Here is a 21915-nt window from a genome sequence, read left to right on the forward strand (position 1 = left end):
TCAGTGCATATTTGTGAAGTTTAGTAAGAAACCAATAAATTCCTCTTCAGAAAATGTAGTTTTGCACTGAGAGTCATTAGAATAACAAAGTTTATTAAACATACAAAATAAATACACATCACATCCATTTTCTGATAAAAGAGAACACATTCAAAGTAAATCTGGCAACAACAACAAAAAAAAGAACAATGACAAAAGCATCTTCAATCCATTTAGAATAGTCTTTTGTCGTTTTTGGATGTTCTTGTAGTCAAAGTTATGGTTTGTCTTTACACTGGCTTCATATGAAGTTATTGGAAAAACAGATTAGCTTACTTACAAAAAAAAAACAACAGTTAAAATCTGTTGTGGCTGTGTAATTACTCACAAAAAGAACTAAAAACAAACAAAATCCACCCCAGGCCAAACATACACTGGTTCATTACTGGTAGGAAGACACACGTGATACAAAACTAGTAATATCACCAAGATTTTTATCTCAAACTTGTAAAACAATCAAAGCAAAACAAAACTGAAATTTAACCCTAAAGCTTGTATCTCACTGGACTGCAACTGGCGAGAAATATTCACAAAGAAGTCTCCAAGATCTCTTGAAACAGAGTTTCTCAACTTCCTTGAATGCAGAGTCTCTCTAGTGCGACAGAAATTTTGGACTCCTACGCAGCGAAACACGTGGTTTGAGTGAAAATGTATTTTATGTGTGTTTACACCATTCACACATGTATTTAATAGAACCTGAATGCAATCTGATGGCTAAGGATAGGTTTTATTGTTGGGGTGATGGACACATTGGGTCACAGCAGCAAGAAGACCTGCAGCAGCTTTTAGCATGTCAGCCAGGTGTGGGTCTCCATCAAGCTTTTAGCTACAGAGGTTTAATCATCCTGCTTCATTTTAGTGAGGCCCCATTTCCATGTAACAACAACTTAAATTACTAAATTTTTAGTAATTTGTGTGTGTGGTTTAATTAAACCAAGYAAATACTTAGATGTGCGAGGGATGTAAGCACTGTCATTGGTCGATTTTTTTCCCTTCTTTTGGCCTTCATAAATAAAAGCTACGATTTAACTGGTCAATGCCGTTGATGACTGAAATGAACAAATGACCTGAGGGTGTTCCAAAATCCTTGCTAAAAGCCTGGTCCTCATCTCGCTGTGGGTCTCCAGCTAATAGTTTCTGCACTTCCAACTGTTAAGAGGAAGTTTTGTTGTTGTTGTTGTTAGTTATTTTTGCAAGCATGTATGTCATTTAACAATGGCTTGATAATTACTCAGTGACTTGAGGCCAGACATTTGTGCAACTTTTTTTTTGCGAAAACCACAAACATGTCAAATCAGTGTAATTAAGTGAAAATTTGCACATCTTCTTCTATGTTTGTCTCCCAACTAATTTAGCTGCCAACAGTAGCAGCCAAATGAGATACTGAATTAAAGCTGTGTTTGAATTTGACTTAGTAAAAATTGGAATCGTCTACAACAAAAACAAAGCAGGGTAGCATTTCCCCAAACCCCCTTATTTAAATAAAGACATGCTGAACACCAAATCAATCAGGAAAAAAAATAAAAGCATCACATACCAAGGGCTTGGAGTCACGGAGGAGGATTTGCATAAACTAAACTAAATACATCTAAAAAATGTTTTTCCCTTTCAAGTTTTTCTTTTTTTCCAGTTTTCCAAGTCCTTCATATGTGTTCCCTTCATTTATTGCACCACAAGATAATATTGCATAGGATGTAAGCTGTTACCAGCTCCTCATTGCCCAGCCACGTGTAAAAAAAAATAAAAATACAACTTAGAGCCAATTTTGATTTAAACAACTAGTTACATTTGTCCAAACGCAACAAAGGCATTGAAGTATCTCAGGGCATCTGTGACATACATGCCAGCAGGCAGTTGTGTTATCACCAGCCTCAGGGTGCTGGTGGGATCGCTGCAGATCTATTGTGGTATAAAGATGTCAGAAAAAGACAAACTGGGGCTCCGTATAAACACTTGTGCTTGTTGCCTCCCAGAAGATGCTTCCTCGGAGAGACGGAAAGTCGACGASCCCGTCAGAGTCTCAGCAGTCCTGATTATCGCTGCAAGTGGAAGTTCTTCCGGCCTTCGATAGGAAGAGTTTCCCGCTGGGGCAGACGCAGACCTCATAGAGACCCTGAGAGTTTCCAGAGACCCCCTCCTTGCTCAGGGGCAGGCTCGGCATTCGCACGGTCTCAGCATCCAAAACCAGCTGCACAACRAGGACAGTGGATGAAATATGAAATATAAGAAGAATGGAGATATGGAGCAGGATTGCATGTAGTTAATAAGAAGAGGATGTACAGTTTATGGCTTACTAATCATATCCAAGGACATAACTTTATGTCTACCATTGGGGGGAGTTATGCTMTAAAACCCTGCAGGTCATTTTCAGCACTTATGCTTTAATATATGACAACATACATTTTTAAATCAGGTCAAAGTAAAGACAACAAGAGAGATGCATCTGTGTACTCAACCAGTTAATTTCTATTGTGTTTGAGCAAATGATGTCATTTTATTGTGGGGGTCATATTCACTGGATCAAATGATTGTGGGGGTCATACGCCTGTGATCATTTACAGAGGGTTGCAGAAATAGTCACCCCACCTTCTCTTACATCACGGATCTTGATACATTTTTAATTGATTATAAGTAATTAAAAAAGTTAAAACCTTCCTGTTTCTCTTGGTTCAAAATGACCAATGAGGGTTTCAAACAGGGAAAATATTCTGAAGTAATTCTAAAAAGGTCAGAACTGAAAAGCGGTGGATGTTTATGTATCTGTTCTCTTTGTTTGGAAGYGCCAACTGTTACCTTCAAAAGCCACATAAAAATCCCATTGAGATCACAGATCTGTTTTTCAAGGGAGGCCTGGACCTGAAAGCAGCCTAGCCTGCATGTTTTTTAAAAATAAGATCCACCTGCAGGCGATATAAATGCTGAATAATTTATGTATTTATAGATACAGATTTGTGGACAAATAACAGTGTATATCCGAGTTTACTTCCTAATTTAGAACTAATTTTTAAAGCAAAAAAAATATCCAAGTTTAAAATCCCAAACTACAGCTGCCATGTGGCGTATCTAAGATATTTTAGAGCCACATGYTCAACAAATGAAAAGCACTTGTGTGAAACTGCACTACACAGTCCCAGGTGTGACCACAGGAGGCCATAGAAGCATCAAGCAACATGTTTTCTGAGAGAAGCCCACTGGATAAGCTCCCTGAGTGACCTGAAGGAGGAGCAGACTTGGAGAAGTGCTGTGGTGCTCTTACCAGCCCCTCCCTGGACTGCAGGAGAACRTCCATGTTGGAAGCAGCCTCAATGTTTCCAGCCAGAGCTTTGAGGTGAACGCCTTTAGGTGCATCCAAACTCACCGAGCGGGTCGGGCACTCCAGCCTACAAATAAACACATCTTTGTTTCAGAAACCCATCGAGCTGATTCACAAAATGGTATACGTGCCAGTATTTAATTGGGCAAAAGKGAGGTAAAGGCCTAATATTTTCCATTCATCAGAAGCTAATGTGTGGGTGTGTTTACTGGAGGAGTGTTCAGAGTTTCCTAATCATTGCATACACATAAATCATAAAAAAAACATTATTCAGTGATAAACATGGAGTGCTCACTTCAGGTCTTTGAAGAGTTCTGATTTCAGCAGAGGAACCTCCACGGAGTGCTGGAACAGAGCTCCTTCAGGACCTGATGGGCAAACAAACACAAACGCACACGGCTGAATAAAATACCACTTTCACCAAAATCAGAGGAGAAAAGACTGATCTTTAGCTACTTTCCCTGGAAGTTACTGGAATTTAATGTCATAAATTTGGCTCAAGTTGTAAACCGTTCATGTTATTAATCTTTACAACCTAAGGAGAGAGAGTGATAATGTTTTTGCCTGTCTGCGTGTGATCATTTGTTTGTCTGTTAGCGAAATAGTTTGTGAGCCACTGGATGGATTTGAATAAAAATCTCAGACAGTAATCACTAGATGTGGACTGGACTTTACTTAAAAACACACACAAAAATACTATAAACTCTGTTCATTTTAAAGTTGCTGAGCTAAAATGTGATAGCTGACAGACATTTTGAACTTGCTTAAAATATGTTTATTAAACTTTGATAACCAGATTTGGACACATTTAAATAAAACTATCAGAAAATAATCATTATATATTTATGACAGATTAGCTTTGGAAAAAGATGGCTGCCACAGCTAATAGACGTTAGCAAACTGAGTTTTACAAATACTGGGCTAAATCTGGATGTGGTAGCTGAGTGAGAGAGATCTCACACTTACTTCTAACACATTTCTCAAGATCTCACGAGACTGAGAACATTATTTAGAACAGGTGTGCCCAATCCTGGTCCTGGAGAGCCATCCTCTTTTACTTGTGCTTACTGTTCCAGCACAGCTTTGATTCAAATCAGGTGTGTTGCAGCAGAGAAACTTATAAAACATGCAGGACAGTGAGGACCAGGACTGGACATTCCAGATTTTTACAAGATTTGACATAAATGGGAATAACTCTGGACCTCATCATAAATCATGAAGTGTAAAACTCTCTTTTATTTTTTCATGCATGAGTAAATACACATAAAAAAATTAAGAAAATTCCTTTAAACCGCAGAAGATAAATCACACAATGCTCCAGAAAAAGACAGGAAGAATTCAGTTCGAGGGAGGTGCTACACTTTACCGAAGCTCAGGAGAAAATAAAAGCCATCTGTAAAGAAACTGAAAAAAAGTCTGGGATTCACCACTGGTCTAAACTGGAAGCTACAACAACATCAAGTTCACTCTCCACGGTTCAGCGAGCTTTATGATGCCATGCCCCGGGAGGCTGCAGCTCAATAAAGAAACCCCTGTTCCATAATCAAAACCTTTGAACTGAACGCTTGCAGCTGATTTAAATGACAGGTTGGATGGAAAAGCAAAGGAGGAAAACTTGTTTTGAATTCTGTCGACGACTCTGAAATACAAGTCGGACACAACTGGGTGTTCTGACCCGAAACACTGGCCTCAAACACGGATCAAAGTTAGTCTGTGACTGCATAAAACAGAACAGCACTGAGGCTGTGAGATGGCCCTGCTGAATCCTGCTCCTTAACATCCTTATAAATGAAAAACAGCATTTCTTGCAGCTCCTGTTCACTTCAAGTCAGCTGCCAGCGTTCTGTCTTTGTCCCGGCTCCTTCAGCCAACAGGTGTGTGTCGTGTGTGAGGAAACTGTCTGCTGCAGCCCTTCTGAGTACCCGTGACTCGTAGTTTGTCCGGTCCGATCGCAGCCTGCTCGCCATCTGCGCTGAACAGCATGTGTTCGTTGGGGGCGGCGATGAGCAGGTTTGGCGCGTGTCCCTGAGCCTCCCTTGGACCTGCAACAACAACACAAATACCCGGAAGGGTTTGGCAATGACACACAGATGAAAATAGGTTCTCATGAGAATCTATCATCTTCCTCTCATTTTGAGTCATTTTAAATGTCAGACTTTTTCACGTTTTACAGGGATAGTTTAGTCATTTTTGAGTTAATGTTCTGTCAAGTAAATAGTACTGTACCTCATCAAACATAGAACAGGAGAAAAGGGCAGAAGTTCCCCTCCAGGCTAGGCTAAGGAGGACATGTTTTATGTTGTTTTTCAGGCTTACGAAACAATTAATTTGTAAAATGTCATAAGCTAATGTTAAACCTCTACACTTTTGCATGACAATATTTCTTATTTTGTTTTTTGCCTGTTTCTCTAACTAGCCAAACGTTCACTCAGATGGTTTCAGTGGAATCAGAACCATCGGAATAAACACGACCCATGCTCAACACACATTCGTTCATGTAGTAGGCCTTGATAAGAAAATAGGAAATAAAAACAAACGTGTAAAGGTTTATTATTATGGTGGTTAATATAACATTCTTTCACACCATCAACATTTTTACGAAAGAGTTTTATACAGAAGCGTAGAGCTGTATCTGTAAATACGAGAAAACTACCTTGTAAAAACAAGAAAACCATCTCGTTATGCTATGTTATGGTTTGAATTAGGGCTGCCACGATTAATCGACGACTAATCAATTATTAAAATAATCGATGACTAATTTAATAATCGATTAATCGTTTCCCTTTTTTTGTTCTTTACTTTGTTTTTCTCTCCAAACTGCTTTGACACCTTCCACTGCCACATCTGCCTTTCTGTCCTTGACACACATGCACAGTAGTGGTAACATACTCATTGTCAAAGTCTTGGTCATAATAAAGGTGATGGTTATTATTATTAGTATTTAAAATCGAAAAGAACCCGTTTCCTCGTATATTAACTATATTAATATTAGTCGATATTAATTAGGTTAAATATGAGAAGTTATGTTGGAGTATCTTCTACACTGGTGTAGGCCGTGGACGTCACAAGACATTATCCGCCTCTAACAAGATACAGCTCAACGATAATTTTGTGTCTTGAGACAGCTCTACACGTCAGGAGTTTGTCTAAAATGCTATTTAAAACAGGCCATTCTTTGGCTAACCGTTAGCCTAGCCTGGATGAAGACTTCTGCACTCTCCTCCATACCCTCTGATCTGTAACTGATGTCATGGCTGATAAAATACTAACTACTGATTACTATTTAACAGGACATCACTTCAAAATTGTCCAAACTGTCCCTTTTTAAAGCGTTTTTCTGGTATGAAAGCACACGTTTAGTGTTTAAACCACACGGGAAACGAGAAAGTTGACACTGAAAGGCTTCTCATGTCAGGCGGCTCACTTTGCCCTTCACAACATCTGCCTCCTCAGCCCTTTGAGACACAGACGAGCTGCAGGTGGAGCCCTCTGTGAGTTATTTAACCCACTTCTCTGCCTACAACTGTGAACCAACACACCATCTTCCCAAACAAGCGTTTCAGTTTTATGCTCTGAGGCCCCAAATATGGCTTAATGATCAAGGACACATAATGGCGATGTGGAACATAGTAATTAGCCGGGTCATTTGGTGGCCTTTGAATCATGACAAAACATCCCATTGTGACCATTGGAGAGCTATAAAAGATGTACAAATATGACCCTCCRCAGGCCTCGAGCCCCCGTGTGCCAGACGGAACGATCCAGAAGCTGCAGCAGAGAGAGGAACTCTGCGTTTAATGGCTTTTAAATGGAAATCTGAGATTGTAAATTGACAGATGGCTTCTYRTCTYTGTTAATGTCGGACGAGAAGCCCCTGCAGGACAGGTCCACGAATGTCTTTACTATTACCCTCATACATCACATAGATGTGAGGCCTGTGTGTGCGCTGTATGTCTGTGAGGACACGTCTCCTTACCCACAGATATCCGGCCCGTGACGTCACCGTTTTCATCGCGGGCGTTGAGGGAAACGTTTTCTGAGGAGCGCATAATGAGTGGCAGCTCCTGGATGGAGAGAAAAAAATCAGGATTGTCATGAATCTTGTGTAAATGAGGCTGATATAGGCAAGAGAACAAAACACACGAAGAAGGAAAGTTCATCCGAGCAGAAGTTAAAGGGATACTCCAGATCATTTTGAAGTGAGGCTCTGTGTAAAAAAAATAAAATAAAATAAACAGGTAATATCTTACCTGTTGCAGATGAACATTGTTTGAGATTAGAGCTGTTTCAGTTTTTAGTCTGGGCTCTTATGGGATAAATCTTGTGCCAGCAGGAATTGAATTTGAATTGCTCAGATTGAATCTGAATGTGCATAATTTGAAATTGAATGCAWTGGTTTGAAAATAAATTTCACGAAATTGAAACTAAATTTAATGATTTGAAACTGAATTTAATAATTTGTTTCAGAATTAATTTGCTTTGAAACTSTATTTTGGTTTATTAAAAATTCAGTTTGACTACTTTCACTTTTTATTATACAATTTTATTGCAGTGATTACTTTTAGAAAATGTTACATTTTACATCCCATCAATGATCAGTCAGCAGCAGCATCTGATCAATATGTGATCCATGATGTGATGTAAATGTAACATTTTCTACATATAGGGTAAAGTTAATCACTGAAATAAAATAACTTTGTTTTTGTCACTTTTACGGTGGATTGCATCAACTCTGTTACATTACAGAAGGGAAACTTCACCAAAGTGAAACATWAATCTGTGGATCTGTGTTTGATTATTCTGGCTGACTTTCTCAAGGACCAGGATGTGTGACACTAAAATATGAATTTTGGAAGTGAAATTGAAAGTAGTCAAACTGAATTTTTAATCAACCAAAATACAGTTTCAAAGCAAAAATTCAAAAATTCAAAACTTTAAGGTCAGTTTCAAATCATTAAATACAGTTTCAATTTAGTAAAATTCATTTTCATACCATTGCATTCAGTTTCAAATGATGCACATTCAGATTCAATCYGAGCAATTCAAATTCAGTTCCTGCTGGCACAAGATTTATCCCATACRCTCTGTTCTGACTAGCTTTAGCTCACTGCTCTGTTAGATGAGGCTGTAATCTGAAACAACTCTCAGGTGAACTTTGTTTTGTTGAACCCATAAAAACACCTATTTGTGGATGTCACAAATAAAAAATGTGTTTGCCGTTTCAATATTTCATCAAATCTAACACTTACTTGATGTACACTTATCAAACAGCAATTGTTTTATTTCTGGAGATTAAATGTTTAAATGTTTAAAAACTCAAAATCAATTTGTTATTTTAATGACCTGTCACCATGAAAGGTGGGCAATCAGACAACAGGCTGTGTGTTAGCTTGTCCGTCTGTTAGCAAAAAATCTCACGAACCACTGGATTGATTTGAACGAAACCATCAGAATGCAATCACTAAGTGTGGCTCTACAACTGATTCTCATTACAAGATCTATTCACACATTATCTTAACCTCCTTCTTCCTTTCAGGGTCATGGGGGGTCAGTGGTGCCCATATCCAGCAGTCACTGTGTGACGGGGCGGGGGGGCGCAGCTGATCAATCTTAGTGAACACAAACTACATTATAACCAGTCAGTTTGAGTGATACTGAACTACAATTTGGTGTGGCAGCTGAGAGTCGGACCAAACCGATACCAACAAACGTGCACCATATTTTTTTGTTGTTTTACTAAATTAAAAACAAAAATTTCTCCCTTTTTTTGTTGAAAACTTTGGAAAACAAGGTGGAAAACTATTTTTATTCATTTTCAATTTGCAAATAAACCTCAATCTTTTTATTGGGTGAACTCTCTTTAAATCTTTTAATAAATACACCAAATACACTTGTAMTGTAGATCTCATTTCAGCTGGGGAGAATAAAACAACTGTTTTCTTTTAGTTCATTRAGAAGTTTTATCTGAAAATTGATATAATTTATAGCTGCAAACTTGGATTTCTAACTAACATATTTTTTATATCCAGACATGGTAAAATAATAAATCAAAATATCAGGAAATCACCCTAATTTTAAATTAATATTTRATAAAACCAGATTTGTCTCAGCAGACAGAAAACATTGGCTTTTATAATACATTGAAATGAGTCAACGCACTATTAAATCACATTATTTCCAAGCAGTCACAGTGTTTAAAAAGTTACTAACATTCCAAACTGAACGATTTGTCACTAAACACTAAATATCTTTAAAAAAAGTATTAATATTTTATAGAATGTGTCTATCTGTAAACAAGGGATATATTGGGTCTTTAATGAGGCCCATAAGTTAAAAGAAATGCTTTAAAAATTTGCTGCCATGAGCAAGAAAAGCCATAACATGTAAACAACTGCTGCAAAGTGTTCCCATCTGCTGCGAGCAGGCAGACCATAAACTACTCCCCACCACAAATATCCCTGAGGTTAATGGGGAGCTGAGCGCTTCGCCATGTGCGCAGTGCAGGACTGCCAAGCCCAGTTTGTTCTGACACATCCCTCAAACTGTACAAAAATACTAAATAACAAAAAGTACAATCCGATACAGTATATGCAGCTCTAACTACAGTTAGTGTTTCTGATGGTCTTACTTCTCTGGAGTGGATCTCCTGGGCGTAGAGGGGGAAAAGGAACTCTGACTCGCCATCTTCCAGCTTGACCCCTTCGGAGTGAACTTGGAGGAGTCCCATCCCTTCCTGCAACAACAGTCGTGATTTTAAATACAAACATTTAATGCAGAATTGCTTAAACTCATGGTGACACTTGGACAGAAATCTCTGGAGTGCATGTAGTGCAGGAGAATAGCTGTTTTAGGTTCTTTGTGTGTACGTGTGTGTGTGCGCACACACTTGTTTGTAGCATTGCCGTTTTAGCATAAATCCAGAGCTACCATCTGGACTTGAGACAGAAAGCTGACAAAATGTCATGAAAAAGAAGAGTCACTGCTCTGCCCAGTTGAAACAGCCAAGTACCAGCTAATAATAAATAACATGCTACAACTACTGCTAATATTAAGCTGAAGCACTTAGAGTGTAATAAAGGGATAATTCAGATTATTTAAARTGGGGGGCTTATTTAAAAGGTTTAGTATCTGATAGCTTTTTGAATGATCTCATTTTAGAGAAATTTGAGTTTAATTACAAGTTAATAGTCAAATCACTTGCTTACTGAATAATTGGTAATCAGTTGATAAACGAGATTTGCGTTCATTAAGTCCAAAATGTCTGGAAACATTTGATTAGTCAGCATTTACTGTTGTTTTCCTTAGTAAATATATATATTTTTGGACTTAATCTATGTCTGCATTTTTTCTGCTGTTTTAATCTTTCGTGTATCCAAACTTTCTACTCCATTTGGAATAGCTACTGGATGAGCTGATATTTTGTAACTTTTATAATTTTTCAACATTTTAAACTTTATTTTAAATAAAAGTCCCCATTAAAATRCATTTGATTTTAGCTACTTCTTCAATACTTCTAGCTTTTAGCTATTAGTTTGCAATGTTTTGTTTATAGCTACCATTTTTAATTTTTAGCCAATGTTCTGTTTTTATAGTTTGGTTCYCATGTTGCTACTTTTAATATTTAGCTACTGTAGAGGCCACCCCGAGTGAAATAAACACACAAAACTATCCTTGACCCAAGGCCCCTTTAAAAAGACAGAACTCTGTTCCATTTAGGCCCTAAAGGTCATCTTAGCCAGTAAAGAGACATTTTACTTTCCTTAATCAAGAAAATAAACAAACTAATAATGTTCTTTATATTTTTGATTAAGAAAAGTAAAATCACTACTGCAACCATTTTATTAATTGTATCTTTTAGCTACCTTTCTGGAAAAAATGTCATTTAGCTATCATTCTGCTTCTTTTAGATTTTAGCAACAGTTTTGCTACTTTTAGCATTTAGCTACAACTTTAGCCATGATTTTGAACGTTTCAGTTTTAGCTATTGTTTTACTACTTACTACCTTTTCACCACTACCAAGTCTAGGTTCAGCTTTAACAAACTGTACAGGAAATGCTACAGCAAACTGCTGCTGCTATTTGCTCCTGCAAATAACTGTAATGTGAAACAGGTTTTTACAACAGGTAAGTTATTGTTTTTTTCATAATCTTTTTACACATCCTCATTTCAGAGGAGCTGAACTATCCCTTTAAAGTGGTAGCTTTAAAWATTTGGAACAGAAGTTTCTGAACAACAAAACAGCAATGTCACCGAAGAGCAAATAGAGAGTGAGCTTGGCGCACCGAGTTGAACCACATCACCCGGAGGATCCAGATGGTGAGGGCGAAGTTGACCACCAGGATGACGATGAGCAGCAGCACAAACAGGTAGAGGCAGCGCTTCCTCCAGCCGTAGATGCCGATCTTGTAAACGTGGTCGGGCAGCGGCTGGGGCGAGCCGCTGCCCTGGGTGGTGGTGACATACTGCTCCTGTACCATCTGTTAGCTGAGCACAACACATGTTGACAGGTTCGCAGGCAGCAACGGAAACAGATGCTTTTTAGTTAGATTGGACGTGGCAAGCTGCAAAGTCAGGGTTTACTGAAAAGGTCAGAGAGACGAGGCCGTGCAAGGTAACATCATCCACCTGCATGTTAGAGTAAATGTAGATGATGAGTAGAAAGAAACTGAACGTGACACTGACAACATTTCATCATCATCAGTCCCTTWGCCAGCAAGCTCCACCTGAGTCCATCCTCATCAAGAGGGCTTGAGGACACAAATGTCATCTGCCCATTTTTACCAAATTATCAACAATTATCAAGCTACTCACACCGTGTGGGGGCATGAGCAGGGGCGGAGCCAGAGGAGGGGCTAAGGTGGCATTTGCCACCCCTGGAACCTGATTAGCCACCCCAGTTAATTGACAAATCACTGGATGTGGCTTTAAGAGATGCACAGAGTAAATGAGGACACATAATTTTATTATTTTAGCAAAAACACAAATACTTTTGTAAAATGTTGTACAGCTTTTTTTTTAGAGTCTTTTATACATTTCACTCAGATCTTCTGTATGATTGTTTTCTGAAGGTATTTCTAATTTGTGGGTCATGTTGTACAGAGAGCTTGTGCCTAAATRATTACTACAAAAACATTAGTGTTTGTGTGTCTTTGATTTTGTCACCTTGTAAGGACCACTTTTMCAATATACACCAACTTGTGAGGATGACCCACTGCTATTTTGGGGGACATAAACCCCGTTCCCATATGTTCAAATGGTGTTGATAGTTGATGGGTTAGGTTTAGGACTAAAAGGTGTGAATTTAGGGGTGATTAGGTTTAAGGTAAGCATCAGTGTTGGGTCATAGACATGACTGGAAAATCAATGGAAGTCACTGCAAAGAGAGAAAGAGACAGAAGCCTCATTCATAAGATGGCTCATTGTGTGTTCTATCCAGTGGTGGACAGTAACAAAGTACTTTTACTTTATTACTGTAATTAAGTAYACTTTTTGAGTATCTGTACTTTACTTGAGTAGTTATTTATTTGGGAACTTTTTACTTTTACTCCACTACATTTCAAAGACAAATATTGTACTTTTTACTCCACTACATTTCTAGGAAGCTTGTAGTTACTCGTTCCTTTTAGATCAGCATATTATAATCCGCTGTAAAAAAAAAAAAAAAAGAAAAGAAAAAAATCTGTTGTTCCGGTTTTTCTTTTCATGAAATGCAATTGGCCACAAGCTATGTTCGTCACAAAGGTAACCAATCACATGCGCAGCTTATAGCCTACGTCACACTCATTAACTCTCGGTAGCGGAGCGCGCGCTCCCATCACTTTACTTTCATTTCAAGCAGAACCAGACAAAAGAAGAAGATGCAATGGAAACCATTGAGGAAACGCAAGGAGAGAAACCAACACACCCATGGCCACATCTCAGTTCAATGTTCGAGGTTTTAGGACTTAAAAATAATACGTATCAGTTCAATTGTCTTCTCTGTTTACCACGGGTAAATTACCTTTCAGCATTCCATAACTCACCATCTAACCTGAGAAAGCACATTGAGGTAAGTCAGCAAACATTTTTCTCACTAGTTTAAACCCTTTAAATGAAGTTGACTTTAGTTAGAGTGGTTGTGGTTTAATGCTGTGAGAGATGATTGAAAAATAGTCTACCATTGTGTGCTAACTGCTAGCTTAGAGCCCCGTGCGGGTGCCCCTTGGGGCTCTGTGCTCGGGATCCCTCTCGGGCCCTTGGGCTCTGGTCTTCCCTATGTCTGCCTCGTGTCTTGGGGGTTGGGTCTCGGTCCTCCACAGTCACTATTAAATATTCCATTGGAGAAATCTTGTATATACACACATGTTCACAACTGCTCACAAACAGGTGTTCTGATCTGGGGGGTTCTGACTGGTCACTGAGTGTGTATATATGTCTATGTGTATATACTGACAATATTTATGAATGTAGGCATGTATGTATGTATATMTTTATATATGTATGGGTATGTGTATATTTTTATAAATGCCCTCCATGTATTTATCCACTTATTTTTCAGGTGAGCGGAAGATGTTGGGTGTGTGGTCCTGTGTTTTGTTGGTRTATATTTAATATACTTCTAATCGCTATTTCAGTCTTTCTATCTTTCTAATTACTTCTCTCTCTGTTTTTCTCTCTGTCTCCATTTTCTCTTCACTTAAAAAAAGTCACTGATGATGAAGAAATAAATAAAATAAATAAACTAATATTTAGTTTCGTTTTCTACTGAAGTGACAAAAAAAGAAAAGTAAAAAAGAGAATGTAATTTTTACTTTTACTTTGTACTTAAGTACTTTAAAATGCATGTACTTCTGAATACTTAAGTATTTTCAAAAGTAAGTACTTCAGTACTTTTACTTGAGTAGATTTTTGACTGAGTAACTTTTACTTGWAGTGGAGTAGATTTGACCATGARTATCAATACTTTTACTCAAGTACTAGAGTTGAGTACTTTGTCCACCACTGGTTCTATCCTCCTCTGAGCGTTCAGAAAAAACACAAAAACGGAAAGGCGAGTAAAATGAGCCCGCCTCTGATGCCCCTCTGAGCCCCTAGCGAGGTAGTATCAGAGCTGGGCTTGAGGCGGGCAGACCGACTTGTGAAAAAGCTGATGACATCAGTGAGCGACCACAGGATTAATCAACAAACGGATTTATTATCGAGGGAATATTAAAGATGACGTGAAACCACCACTTTGTGGTTACTTTTAAATATATTGAACCACAGGATCGCTAAAGTTTATTTTGTTTGTTTTGTTTGATACGAGGCAGACGTCGTCACACAATAAATACGTCGCAGTCCATTTCAGCCAAGCTGAGATCTGCTCCACGCCTCTTTGGGTTCCAGGCTGCTGGGCTCATTTCTGAATGCATACAGTACATGTGAGCGGGAACTGGCCGGCTTCTCCTGTGATTTTATGATTGAGCCTAGCAAACTTAAAGCRGGAACTGTCTTATGAAAGAGGCTAGAGAGAGAGACTGAAATAGCTAGATAAATGGCAAAATGAATATGGAATATGAAAGTTGTCAAGTATTGACAACTTAACTTGTTTCTTAGGTCCCATATTCAAGAAAAGGATAGTTTCCTTTATTTACATGTGCCCCCCTGACAAAGCCTTACCTTTGTGCCACCTCTTGCCTAAAAGCCTAGCTCCGCCCCGGGGCATTAAGGCATTAAGTTTTGTCTCAACAGTTAAATATGTCTTACCAAACCACCCACACATATAATACTGAACTATCTTTATTCCAAAACACGCATTCAAAACTCTAATTTCTACTACTTTCCTGGTAACTGAGCACATTTAACAAATTATGCTGGTTTTCCGACTTCTATAATGAACACACTTTAGTTGAGTGTGGCATCATTCCCAGATCTGACTCYTCAGACAAATGATTCCACCTTTTTTACCACTCCAGTCAGGACAACAAATGGTTCTTTCATACTGGGGCTGTTAAAGGGACATTTTAAACATAAAGTCAAAAAAGTGCTGCAGAAATAGATGAAAACTTTTCATTGCAAACTTTGGATGTTCACTTTTTGCATGTTCAAAGTGAGGCGTGTGTGTGCGCGCACGTGTGTGTGTGTGTGTGTGTGTGTGTGTGTGTGTGTGTGGGCACAGAGGAGCCAAAAAAGCCTCACAGAGCGAAGAGGAGCGTCACATTCTGTTCATACGTCTGGATTAAGAACCAAAAACCAGCTGCTGCCACCAAAACAGAAAAAGCCTGAAGAAAATTGCTGTCAGATTTGGAATTTTAATGAAACAAAACGGAAAAAAACAACCAGATATTCATTTTAACTTGTCACCTGTAAGCAAAAAGTGAGCAATAATGTTTTTGCTCGTATGTCTGTGTCATGGTCTGAGTTTATTTTGCTTTGTTTATCCTAGTGTCCTAAGTTATGCTACGTGAATGTAAGTGTTTTTGAGCTGCTTGTCAGCCTCTTTTTGTTATTAAAACCTGTTTTTGAGTACTTTGAGTGTCTGTGCCCTGGGTTACCTTTTTAAGTCTGGATCGTGTCAGTCTGTCTGTTAGCAAAATACCTCAGGAACCCCTTATTCTGATGAAACTTGCAAAAAAGTAATCACTGGATGTGCACAGTCAACCCATTCAAGATGGTCGCCACAGTCAGCTGATATTAAAGCATTCAAAACTGTCCATAATTCAATCAATTTTTATGGATATTCTCCTGAAATTTGGTATGGCAATACCTGAGAGTCATTCTCACCTCACATCCTGAGCGCTGACGGATTACATCTTGGTTGAAAATAATTCCATTAACTATTTCTGTCTGTTAGCAAAATATCCCATGAACCACTTGGTAGATGTAGAAACAAATGACTAAATAACCTTTGAAGCCAGTTCAGTTCAAGATGGCCGCCACAGTCAACTGACCTTAGGAAATAAAAATAGGTATAAATAATTCAGTTTTACAGACAATTGTGCTAAAATTTAGTATGGTTGTAACTATGAAACACATACTTTAATCATGTCCACAATCTTTGATAAAAGGATTCCAATAAATGTTGGCATCAACACTATGTCTATTAGCAAAATACCTTACTGAGTGGATTTTAATGAAACTTTCAGAAAGCAATCACACCTGCAACAAATTAACTTTCAGAATCAAGAAAGCTGCTACTACTAACATTAGCCAGCACAAAAATGGCTATAATTAAGTTAGTTTTTACAGATATTCAGCTAAAAAGTTGACGTGGTAGTAGCTGAGAGTCATTAACAACACATACTATGAGTGTGACATCCTGTGATCTTTCATTTATTTTGTTTTCAAGGTCCATGTGACTACAATGAGATTATTTTTAATTAAAACCCTGGCATGAAAGGTGGAGGGTAATATAGATTTCAAAATGCTATTTCTTTAATCCTTTTTTTTTTGTGTCGAAACACTACTTTTACCAGTTTCCATGCCCCATAAACAAAGATGTACCTCTTTTGTCTCAGCAGGGGGGGGTTTGTGAAGCTGACAGATTTACATACAGGACAGATGCTGGGTGTTACAGTCTCGGTAAAAAGCTGTTCTCCATCATGTTAAAGGAGACACTTCTCAAACCAAAGCGTAATTCTTCCTTGACACCGGCAGATGTGCCCGAGCTCATCGTCTCTCTGTGGGTCCCCTGGGCCGGCGATTTTACAGGAGGGAGCCGACAGAGTCGACAYGCAGGCGCAAAACTCTCTGAACAATCTGAGAACAAGTTTCTGTGGATAATAAGGGTCAGCTTGGTTTCCAACCGCTCACACAGGAGTGATGGATGAAAGCTGCTGCTGCTGCTGCTGCTGCTGGGCTCCCGGCTCGCTGAGGGCCACGAGGAGAAGGTTTCTTTCTGCTCCTGCAGAATGAAAACTGAGCATAAAAGGCCGAGGGTGCTTCAATGACCAAAATCTGCCTCTCCACAGGATCTGTCACATGGCCTACAAGCCCAGCGGTGATGAATAGCCCCTCTTTCACAACCAAACAAATGAATGTTGCCTGCAAATAGGAGGGGGGGAAATGACAACGATATCTCCGCATGAATGGAAAAATGGAGCTTGATAAGGAATAAGTTATGTGGAAATACTCAATTTTCTTCCCTATATCCCCCCTCATTCTTATTTATTAATCATATTTGTGTGGAGAAATTGGAAGTGCTCAGAGAAGCGGCCACCTTTTTTTTTTTTTTGCAACATGTCTAAACTGCTGAATCTGTAAACGTAGATTAATAGAGATTTATCCTGATCCTGGTTCTTTTTATTTTTTTCCTTTACATCTAACTACGCCTGCATACCTTGCACTATTTTAAGCTTTCAAATATAAAAAGATGTTGAGGGTCTGGAAGAACTTCAATGTGTCTTTGTGGATTTAGAAAAAAAAAAGCATATGACAGTGTGCTGAGGGAGGAGCTGTGGTGTTTGTTTGCTCTGGTGATGGACAGACTAACGGATGAAGTCAGGCAGCGATAATCATGAACGGGGAAAACTGCAGGTGGAAGAGAAAAAAAGGAGGYATGCAGAGATGAAGATGTTGAAGTTAAATAAGATAAGGAATGAGGTCGTCAGAGGTACAGAACAAGGTGGAACGACTGGGAGATAAAGCTAGAGAGACCAGACTGAGATGGTTTGGACATGTCCAGAGGAGGGACAGTGGGTATACTGGAAGGATGTTAGCTGCCAGGAAAGACTAGARGAGATATGAACACAGTTAGAGGACATGGAGGTAGTCGGAGTGACAGAGATGACTCGCTGATGAGAGAACAGCCGAAAGATGAAAAAGAAGRTTCTGTTTGTAGCTTAGAGCTAATGTCTTTGCTACATTCAGCTGGCATGTCGGTACTTTTAACATTTAGATAACTTTTTACTACTTTTAGTTGTCATGTCATCACTTTTTAGCTAGTTACTTATTGCTGACATCTTGTTAGTTAGAGCTAGCATTTAGCTACTTGTAGCAGTGTTTTGTTTTATTTTACATTTTAGCTAGCATTCTGCTTATTTTAGCTGTTTTTCTACTTCTAGCTAAAATTTTTGCTATTTTCTTAGCATTTTCCTCATTTTAGTTAGCTTTTATTTTAGCAAAAAATGTTACAATTACCTTTAATTAGCCTCTCTCTGGTTTCAGTTAGCACTTTGCTCCTTCTACCTTTTAATTAGCATGTTACTGATCTTATGTTTTAAGCTAGAGTTCTGCTAGTTTAGGCTCTTTAATTGCGAGGCAAAGYCCTCCACTGAGGCTGTTTAGTTCAGCTGATTCCAGTATCCCGACACTACGTCCATGTTCATCTTCTGATTGACACCAGCGAGTGAAAGAGCTCCTGCTTTGTTCATTATGTCGGTCATGAATTTGCTGTAACCAAGTCTAATGACTTTAAATGAACACATTAAGAGTCCTCTGCAAGAAATAAATAAATCAGGAGGAGGAGGAAGAAGCTTTGAGGCCAGATCCTTAAGTCCCCCATCAGCTCCTGTTTCAGTCTTTCCACTAGTCTTTCAGCCACAGACTGCTCCTTCCATAGCAACGTAAATAAACACTCCCAGAGCTGCTGCACTGCCCAAGAATCAGGGCCAGTTCATGTAATAAAGGGAGGTATTCTTTAGACCAGGTTAGTTTTAAACATGTATCTAGTTTTATTAGATTCCTCTGGTTGTTATCACCTGACGTTTAAAAGACAAAAGCAGATGATAATTTCTATCAGAAAAAAAACAACTCATGAATCGCTTGACAAATTTTAATAAGATTTGCATTAAGTAATTATTGGATGTTCATCTAACTGATTAACATTACGAGTCAATCCAGTTAAAGATGATAGATGAGTGCTAATCATTAGCCAACACATAAATAGCTCTACCACAAACAGATGTTAGGCTAAAATGTAACATGGTAGTAGCTGAGAGTCATTCATACACTGTGAGCGTGACTGTCTACACCAGTGGTTCACAAAGTTGGGGTCAGGACCCAAAGTGGGGTCCTGAAACATCAAGGTGGGGTCCTGAAAAGATTTTCTAAATTAATTAAATTTTTGCCTTAGTTGTTACCTAAAATGTATAAATGTAGAATAATAAATATTGTTACTATGCCTATGTTTAGTACCTGATACAAATGTTTATCATCCAAAAATAGTTGTGGGCACAGGTCTCTGCTACTGTTATTTTGTGGGTCAGAAGATAAAAAGTTTGGGAACCACTGGTCTAGAGATTAACCTTATTTTCAACTACAACTCTGTTATTTCTCAACGCAGGATCTTATTCTGAAACTCCAACAGTAAAGGCGGTGGATGACGTGCACTGTTTCAAGAACTGCTTGGGTTTTAGTTTAAAACAAACTCTACAGTCTTAAGAAACCGGTCCTGCCCACCAGAATGCCCCCCGTGTCTCTGTCTCTGATCGCTGAATGAGTTAAGACCAGACCTTTGACCTACAGGTCCAGGTTTTCAGTTGTTTCGGTCAAAGGTGTTTGCAGAGAGATCCTTGGGGAAGCTGTGAGCGCTTGGACTGAAGTTACTGTCTGTGTTTTGTTTTTTTTTGGCAAGTGTCCTGCTTCGTGTGTCCATGCCACTCTGATGCCTCCCAACTTCTAAAAATAGAAGCCAAGCGTTGTGAACTAAATTTAAAAAAGCACCACCAGAGGACACAAACAGACGCAGACTTTATCTCGATATAACTGCTGAACGATAAAATATAGCTCAGAACACAAAGATAAAACTTGTCTGTGCTGTTTGCTGAATAGTTATTTTTGTATTTTACTACTGCTGGCCATGTATGGTGAAACTGCTCACAGCTGGCTGACTATGAGCATACTTTCCAAACCTCAGGCAACCTCTCAGAGGAATGGAAAGCAATCGCAGCACAAGATATTTAAAAAAAAAACACAAAAAGCTCAAATAAACCTCGAACATGTTCGTTGGGTTAAAGGTCACCGATGTAAAAGCCCTAAACAGTCCCATCAGAGGAGGGTGTGGGAGACACAGATGATTAAGGAGAATATCTGATGAAAAACTCACCGTGGAGACACAGCAGTCCTCTTTCCAAAGCGGCAGCCGAAGCAGATCTGGAGCAGCTTGAAGAGGCTCGGGCTCCTCACACGTCTGTCAGCCGCTCAACAGCTGCGAGCCATAAATCCCAGAGCTGAAAACCCTGCTGACTGGTCTCCACGAGACGGCGCTCCCACTCCACAGCATGTCCACTCTCTGTCCTACAGATATTTAAATCTCATCATCAGTGGGAGAGAGAGAGAGAGGAGGTTCAGTCACAGACAGAGCAGTTTGTACTGGAGGGGAAAAAAGGCTGAGGCTTTATTTTTATGCACTCAGTCACTTTCCCAGCCCAACCCAGAGCTTGATGCAGCTGACTAATCTGAGCGTCTCCACATGACGGGGGGGCTTTCAGTTCAACTCTGCTGGCTGACGGGCAGCAGGAGGGGTGGACCTTTAGAGAGGGCAGAGGAGACACACAAAGACACTGTCTTACTGACATGGAAATTATCTGAGCTCCATTTTTCCTCTCCTGTAACCAAAAGGACATTTTTAATTTAATTTAAATCAAATACATCTGAATCATCAGCCTCTCAAACATTTTCACCATCAAGTCATGAAGTACTCGCACACGAATTGTTTGTCTCATGCTCTTGCTAAACTGACGCACTTGGGTTTAATACCACTTGGCGCAAGTCAAGTATGACAAGAAGTGAATTAAGTTCTAATTGACAATTATCTTTGGTGACAGGTCGCCCTGAAACTAAATGATAGCATTATGCAGTGAGGAGGTGCAGCAGAGATGTCAGCGTCTGAGGAGAAAAAAATACAAATAAAGAAGAATTCTGCAGATTTGGTATACAGATTTGATTGTAAAATCGGTAAAATGTTTCTAATTGTGACCCAACGATGCAGATGAGAGTCGGTGAAAAGTTGGAATAAAAAGCCACTCAGGGGCACAACTGGGGTGGGGAGCAGTTGGTGGTTGGGTTCAATAGATACCCAACAACCACCCAAGGTATTTAAATTTGGCAGAGCTAATTTTGAAAGGAACTGGACCCATATGCTGCTCTTCTATTGGGGTCACAGGCATCAATTCACTTTTTTGAAGGTTAACCTTATAACCAGATATGTTTCCAAACCTTTGAAGTAAAAGAAGTAACTCAGGAACACTAGACAAGGGATCTGAAATAAAAAGAAGAGTATCATCTGCATATAAGGAAACTTTGTGTTCAGTGCCAAACCGATTGATACCTTTAATCTTAGGGTTGTTCCATAAAGCCACTGCGAGTGCTTCAATCGCGAGTGCGAATAAGAGTGGTGAGAGTGGGCACCCCTGTCTCGTACCACGTACCAATTCAAAATAGCTGGATAGATTACTGTTAGTGCGTACTGCTGCCATTGGCAAGGTATACATCAGCTTCACCCATGAAACAAATTTAGGGCCAAAGTTAAACATCTCCGAGGTCTTAAAAAGATAGTTCCACTCCACCCGGTCAAACGCTTTCTCGGCGTCCAGCGAGATTATTTTACACTCTGTAGGTCTAAATATTAATCAGACATTTATATTATTTTACACTCTGTAGGTCT

The 21915-nt window shown here is 39.1% G+C and overlaps 1 protein-coding gene across 2 annotated transcripts; it reads right to left on the bottom strand.

Moving 5' to 3' along the window:
- Positions 1-72: 72 nt before the first annotated feature.
- Positions 73-21834, bottom strand: sgcg (sarcoglycan, gamma). Of its 2 annotated transcripts, none has more exons than XM_014015043.1 (8): positions 20356-21834; positions 11636-11830; positions 9981-10085; positions 7329-7416; positions 5275-5394; positions 3648-3720; positions 3296-3419; positions 73-2227 (listed from the first exon to the last, which is right to left on the bottom strand). In XM_014015043.1, the coding sequence occupies exons 2-8, from the start codon at positions 11828-11830 to the stop codon at positions 2060-2062; spliced, it is 873 nt and encodes a 290-aa protein (XP_013870497.1). In that variant the 5' UTR covers positions 20356-21834; the 3' UTR covers positions 73-2059. The 2 variants fall into 2 exon arrangements, with proteins under 2 accessions (XP_013870497.1, XP_013870496.1); XM_014015042.1 differs by having other exon boundaries at positions 11636-11837; positions 20356-21833.
- Between the last annotated feature and the right edge of the window lie 81 nt (positions 21835-21915).

The sequence above is a fragment of the Austrofundulus limnaeus genome, unplaced genomic scaffold, assembly GCF_001266775.1.
Source record: "Austrofundulus limnaeus strain Quisiro unplaced genomic scaffold, Austrofundulus_limnaeus-1.0 Scaffold122, whole genome shotgun sequence".
In the NCBI taxonomy this organism is placed as follows: domain Eukaryota; kingdom Metazoa; phylum Chordata; class Actinopteri; order Cyprinodontiformes; family Rivulidae; genus Austrofundulus; species Austrofundulus limnaeus.